Genomic DNA, 7293 nt, shown 5'->3' with positions numbered 1-7293 from the left:
TAGGGCGGGCTCTTCTCGCCCCAGTGCAGGTTGCGGCTCCCGGGGATGTCTGGGGGAGTGGTCACCCAGTGGCTCAGCTCCGGCCCGGAGCTGAAGGACCTTGCAGGGAAGGCCACGCCAAAACCGCGCTCATCCCGTGCACTCCCGCGATAGCCCAAGCCATCGAACCCGTCCGGGCGCCGCGGATGCATCGCAGGCGGGGCAGGACGAGGCGAGCCCCCTGGAGCCCACCACTACTGGGGCCGCGGCGACTTCGAGCCGCACAGTTCTCCCTCCTCCTCCTCCTCTTCCTCCTCCGCCGCCGCCGCTGCCGCCACCGCGTCCGGAGAAACTGACAACCGGAAGTCACGTTGACAACCCGGAAGTTCACAGCGCACGTGATCATAGCCTTTTCCGGCGGTCTTCGGAGACGCGGTTGCTAGGGAGACGATTCGGGTGTACGGAGCCAGCCTTTAAACTGTCGCCATTAGGGAGGAGGAAGTGGTGAGGTGACCGGAGTTAATGGAACACTGTACCAAGGAAATGCCGTGAGGAAACAGGGATGGGCGATGCGACCTGGGTCAGAGAAGGTCGAGTGAAGACGTCTCATAGGGAAATAATAACTAAGGTCTCGCGGGAACTGACTCGCGGAGATCTCAGCCTGAACGTCCCGCTACACACAAAGGCCTCGGATCTCGGTCTTTTCTCACCAGGCTGGTGCCTCACCTGCCACAGGGGAGTTGCTCAGGTGCGAGATATTTGTAATAACACATCTAACTTTGCCTCCCGCACTTGGCGTTTTAGGGAAAATCGAGAGAAGTTCGGCCCGGTGAGCGCAGAGGTGGTGTGGACGGCGTAAGTAAGCATTAAAAAGGAAGGTGCAGGGAGACAACCCCCCTCTTCTGTCCTCTCCGGCTCCTCGCTATGAACATAAACTACACTCAGGGACTTAAGGAATTAAGCATTTTGCTTTTCCAAGGCCACAAAAGACCTACAGATCGTCTTCTGTGGGTATTTTATGCTGCATCTAAATCAGGATATTTATACCTTTACAAATCAAGACCTTAGTTGGAAAATTAAAATGACCCTACTACCTGTTTTCATCAGCTCCAAGGGCTCTTCGGGCGGAGTCCCTGTCCCTAGATCTGACTGAGCCTACCGTGGGTTCTTCCTGTGCCCCTTCTCCCCACTGGGGCCCAGCATTCCGAGGGCGTCCAGAAGAGAACCCTGACGCACTCTTCTCAATCTTCTAGAAGGGAACCTTTATTTAAAGCGATAATCAAATTCGTCTGAAGTGGACTGACATGCTTGAGTTGTGATGGGGCTTGGGCAAATGTATGTAGTCTTTCCCTTAAAATATGTATCCAGTATTACTTGAGGGCGAGTACCAAGTGACTATGTAATCAGTATTAGTTACAGCACATAGCAATAAAATAATATTTCCCTGTTCCTTAGGAATATTGGCTCAAAGATGGGACTAGCTCAGAATCAAAATTTTATTTATTTATTAAAAGGAGAAGGAGGAAAAGGGGTGTGTGTGTATGTGTGTGTGTATGCTTTTAATACACCAATAAAAGCAATGGCATCTTACAATTTACATTCATATCAGTGAAGAAAGGATGAATTATTCAAAGGAGGACAACTGGGTAGCCAGTTGAGGGGAGAAACAGTAACAGCCCCATCTCGCAATTTATTCCCAAATAAATTCCAGCTATAATATATTGTATTTTTCCCTTTTAAAAAATATTGAATACAGAAAGAAAATAAAAGGTGAATATTTTTCAAATAGATTGAAAAACTTTCTAAAAATGACAATAAAGCAAAAAGCCATCTAAGGAAAGACTAATCAATTTGACCATGGTACATTTACATTTCTTTTTTTAAAAAATATATATTTTATTGATTTTTTACAGAGAGGAAGGGAGAGGGATAGAGAGTCAGAAACATTTATGAGAGAGAAACATCGATCAGCTGCCTCCTGCACACTCCCTACTGGGGATGTGCCGGCAACCAAGGTACATGCCCTTGACCGGAATCGAACCTGGGACCCTTGAGTCCGCAGGCCAACACTCTATCCACTGAGCCAAACCAGTTAGGGCTTAAATTTCTAAATAAATAAAAAAAGGAAAAACATATTAAGCAAAATTGAAAAATGAGTCACAAATTGGGAAATGTCACATTTTTAACATGATTTAGAAAATGGGTCACTTTATTGTAAAAAAAGAAAAAAGAGAAAAAAGCTCTTACCAATAAAGGGAAATCAGTAGAAATGTGAGCAAAGGACATGAAGAGGCAAATCATAAAAATGAAATGTAAAGGGATAATGGTTATACGAACAAGAGATTATCATTCTGGAAGTTGTCAGCCTTATTCAGTCTTTGAAAACAGAGAGACCATGTTTTTGTTCTCTCTGTTATATCTTAGTTTTATTTTTACCCTCAACTTACTGATCTTTTAGGAGAAATGTGTTTCAGAGAAGCCTGGGACTGGATATTGTAATTTCTGTTTTTTCAAACTTTATTACTTTTTAAAGTGAATTAATTAACTTTACATTTTTATTATATTTTAGTATAGTTTTGAGTTTACACATGCACACACACACACACACACAAAATAAGAGGTACAGAGATTTCCCATACTCTCCCTTCCCCCACACATGCATAGCCTCCTGCATTATCAATAACCAACCATTTGGTATATTTGTTATAATTGATGAACTTGACACATCATAATTGTCCAAAGTTCACAGTTTAAGAGTTCACTCTTGGTGTTATACATTCTGGTTTGGATTAATACTTTCTGTTTAAAATATAAAAATTTGCTATAAAATCACAAGACTTACCTGATCCTTGTTATGAACAGAAACAATTTTGGATTGATGTATCTGAAGTTTTCATCAGTTAAAGTGTCTTGAAGTTCTTAATATTTTAAGGCAATTTACTTAACAAGAACAATCTCTGTAAATTAACTTTAAAGTTAATCAGAATTCCTCAAAATTTGTGGTGTTTTTGAAGTTGAAGTTGCTCGTCACTTGGTAGACGGAATTTTATAAGGATTTGAATTAGAAAATACTAATGGATACTATCTTCAAAAATTGGCTTTCTTTTGAATTGAAATTTGCCCCCTTGTGGTTAATACTTACAGAACACCCTGGATGTTTTGTTTATCCACCATTAGATCCAGATTTTCTATGTAAAAGGAGCCTTTGAACAGCAATTCGGTTAAAAGAAACAGCTACCTTTGTATAAGTATGCTGTTTTAATTTTAAGTGTAGATTATTATGTTTTGGGGGACGAGGCTATGGAGGAGGTATTTAGGCATTGAGGGGACACTGGCACTGTCATTCCAGTTCTCGCTGCAGCTACTGTCGCATAGCTAACGTATGTACAGTATTAAAACCGAATCATTACTATGTGCTTTATGATTATATTTTAAAGCTAATGAAGGTCTTTCACCTATAATTGCATCTATTTGTTCGATACTGAACACAGATGTGAAGGCGGGGAAAGGACGGTGGAATTGCACTTAAAGGTCCTGATTGGTTAAACCATGTCAGGAGACGCTAAAAGAGCAACATTCTGGCTCTAAGAGCAGCTCTTACAGCGTCCTTAGCAACCAGTCTTGGTCCCCAGCAACCCTGAGCGCTGTGGTGAGTTTGTGTGTGACTGCTAGGTTTTGCTTCTGAGGACCTGAGTTAAGGTTATCGCCACACTCACCACCCTGGGCAACCGGGAGATCCACAAAACCCCACTCATGGGAGCACTGAGCCTATTTTTTTTAGGGTTTCATGGATTTGGCTGTTGGAAGAAGCTTCCATCATTACTCGCGCCCCTAGGCAGGCCAGCCCGCTGGACAGTTAAGTCCTTGTATAGTAGGTGAAATTGCCTCTCTCTCTCTCTCTCTCTCGCTCTCTCTCTCCCCCTCTCTCTCTTTCTCTCTCTCGTTCAAAAATTTGAAGTGTGTGTGTGTGTGTGTGTGTGTTTGGGGAGGGGGGTCACTGAGGATGTGAAATGCAATTTTTTTAAAAAGGCAATCGAGAAGGTGGCACAAGTTATTGACTAGGAAAAATTTCTAGGAGGAGGTGAGATGATTATAGGATTCCCTTATTTACCTTATTTCAACAATATGTCTGAATTATATCTTTTTTTTGGTGGTCTTTGGTCCAATTATCCTGTATTTCTTAAGATTATAGTCTAAATCTTACATTCTGTAATGCAGGTTACCTATCCAAAGGCTTTGCTATAGTTTTTAACATTGTCCAGTTCTCAGGAAAAAAAATTTTTTTAAACAAGTGTACCTTTTCTAACCTTATTTAACTGGAACTTTAACAAAAATACACTAGGGATTAATGTTGAAATCTCTTTTTTTAAAATTCTGGGTCTATGCCAGGTGGCAAATGAACTGCCAAGCACCAGACTGCTTGCTGGAGCCATTTCATCAACTGAAACATACCTCTTCAGTGCATAGCCTGGAAGGAGCCCAGGCTGCCAGCTTCATCCCTGGGGAGGAGCGGAGGCTCTGCCCCAGGTGGTTCTGCGAAAACCTGAAGGATGGGCACCTGGCGGTCCCAGAGACTCCTCAGCTTAATTACTTAATCACACCCATCAAGTAATCAATCAACCCACCAGTATATAACCATAGCCAGCCGAGTGAGCGTGCGAGCCGAGTGAGCGTGCGAGCCGAGTGAGCGTGCGAGCCGAGTGAGCGTGCGAGCCGAGTGAGCGTGCGAGCCGAGTGAGCGTGCGAGCCGAGTGAGCGTGCGAGCCGAGTGAGCGTGCGAGCCGAGTGAGCGTGCGAGCCGAGTGAGCGTGCGAGCCGAGTGAGCGTGCGAGCCGAGTGAGCGTGCGAGCCGAGTGAGCGTGCGAGCCGAGTGAGCGTGCGAGCCGAGTGAGCGTGCGAGCCGAGTGAGCGTGCGAGCCGAGTGAGCGTGCGAGCCGAGTGAGCGTGCGAGCCGAGTGAGCGTGCGAGCCGAGTGAGCGTGCGAGCCGAGTGAGCGTGCGAGCCGAGTGAGCGTGCGAGCCGAGTGAGCGTGCGAGCCGAGTGAGCGTGCGAGCCGAGTGAGCGTGCGAGCCGAGTGAGCGTGCGAGCCGAGTGAGCGTGCGAGCCGAGTGAGCGTGCGAGCCGAGTGAGCGTGCGAGCCGAGTGAGCGTGCGAGCCGAGTGAGCGTGCGAGCCGAGTGAGCGTGCGAGCCGAGTGAGCGTGCGAGCCGAGTGAGCGTGCGAGCCGAGTGAGCGTGCGAGCCGAGTGAGCGTGCGAGCCGAGTGAGCGTGCGAGCCGAGTGAGCGTGCGAGCCGAGTGAGCGTGCGAGCCGAGTGAGCGTGCGAGCCGAGTGAGCGTGCGAGCCGAGTGAGCGTGCGAGCCGAGTGAGCGTGCGAGCCGAGTGAGCGTGCGAGCCGAGTGAGCGTGCGAGCCGAGTGAGCGTGCGAGCCGAGTGAGCGTGCGAGCCGAGTGAGCGTGCGAGCCGAGTGAGCGTGCGAGCCGAGTGAGCGTGCGAATAACCATAGCCTGCGAGCCGAGTGAGCGTGCGAGCCGAGTGAGCGTGCGAGCCGAGTGAGCGTGCGAGCCGAGTGGAGGTGGGCCTTCTACTACATTTCACTCTGCCACTTCCTGCATAGCTATTTTATACCTTCTCTCCCCTCCCTCAAAATTCTAGCACCCTTTCCCCATTATCATTTGCAGCGGTAACCTATTTTTTTCTATTTAACAGAAAATAGGAGCTGAAAATTTCTCTGAGTCCCCACTACTACATCATCCCGCCAACCAGCATCTATGCCTATATACTCTTTCTTACCTGATGTTGTTATGGATGGATTAATTATTCACACTCCTGTAGTCCTTCCATTTGTGGATTAGATCCCATTCCTTGTCATTCATCATTTCAGGATTCTCCTACTGTTTCTCTTCCATTATTACTATTATTTCCCCTTTCTAATGGATCATTTACATCAGCACATACTATTTTGTATATTTTCCCATTTAAAAAATTCAACCCTATATCCTCTTGAGGTTTTGCCCATTAAGCTCCCTTTTGCTATAAAGCCGTCTGTACTCATCTTCAGTCCCCTTTCTCCCATTTATCTCAAAAGCACTGGATCAAGGCTTCGCTCCCTAACACTCCCCAAAACTCCACTGATCAAGGTCACTGATGACTTCCACCTGCTAAATGCACTAGAAAGTTGAAATCTCCATATTTGGCTGATCTGACATGGCTGATCACTCCCTCCTCCCTGAAACAGTTTCTTTACTTGGCTTCCAGGACACCACATTACCATTCCTTCTTAATTCACAGCCTTGCCTGTAGTCTCCTTTGGTAAATTGCATCTCATCTCTCTAAATGTCAGTGTTGTATCCTATGAAATCATTTGAACCTCTTTTCTGCTTTTGTCTTATTTTTTTATAATAGCTAGACCTAATTTTTCAGTACAATTCTAGATTTACAAAGTAATTGAGTAAATAGTACATAACATTTCATACACTCAACCCTCCCCTCTCATCCGCACACAACGTTTTTCCCATTATTAATATCTTGCATTAGTGTGGTATATTTGTTACAATTAATAACAACATTTTGTAGTTAACAATGGTCCATAGGTTACATTAGGTTTGCTCTTTGCGTTGTATAGTTCTGAGTTTTGACAAGTGTATAATGACCATTATAATTTTGTACAGAATAGTTTCACTACCTTAAAAAAACCCCTGTTCATCCCTCTCTTCCCACAAACCTCTGAATTGCAACTGATGTTTTTACGGCCTTCATAGTTGTGCCTTTTCCAGAATACCACGTATTTGGATCACAAATTTTTTCAGATTGGCTCCTTTCATTTCATAATATGCATTTAAGCCAGGTCTTTTCAGTGCTTGATAGTTCATTTCCTTTTAATACTGAATTATATTTCCTTTGTGTAGATATACCACAGTTCATTTATCCATTTACTTATTGAAAGACATCATATTGCTTCTGGATTTTGGTGGTTAAGAGGTTTGGCTCAGTGGATAGAGCGTCGGCCTGTGGACTGAGGGGTCCTGGGTTCGATTCCGGTCAAGGGCATGTACCTTGGTTGCGGGCACATCCCCAGTAGGGGGTGTGCAGGAGGCAGCTGATCGATGCTTCTCTCTCATCGATGTTTCTAGCTCTCTATCCCTCTCCCTTCCTCTCTGTAAAAAATCAATAAAATATATTTAAAATAAAAGAGTAAAGCTTCTATACATATTTTTGTGCTGGTTTTTGTGTCGACATTAGTTTACAACTCAGGCTGAAGAGTGTGATTGCTGGATCATGCTGTAAGACAATATTTAGATTTGTAACATACTGCC

General features: G+C 45.0%; 1 protein-coding gene across 1 annotated transcript in view; it reads left to right on the top strand.

Annotated features, from left to right (window-relative positions):
- Window positions 1-6: 6 nt before the first annotated feature.
- Window positions 7-7293, top strand: part of TMEM232 (transmembrane protein 232) — a 183194-nt gene continuing 175907 nt past the window's right edge. Inside the window, exon 1 of the mRNA XM_014539893.1 lies at window positions 7-834. Within this exon, the coding sequence (XP_014395379.1) occupies window positions 542-834 (293 nt within the window). The 5' untranslated portion in view covers window positions 7-541. The remainder of the gene's footprint in view (window positions 835-7293) is intronic.

The sequence above is a fragment of the Myotis brandtii genome, unplaced genomic scaffold (assembly GCF_000412655.1).
Source record: "Myotis brandtii unplaced genomic scaffold, ASM41265v1 scaffold230, whole genome shotgun sequence".
NCBI classification, from domain to species: Eukaryota; Metazoa; Chordata; class Mammalia; order Chiroptera; family Vespertilionidae; genus Myotis; species Myotis brandtii.
Note: the sequence above shows the minus strand (reverse complement) of the source record. Positions and strands in the feature narration are given on the sequence as shown.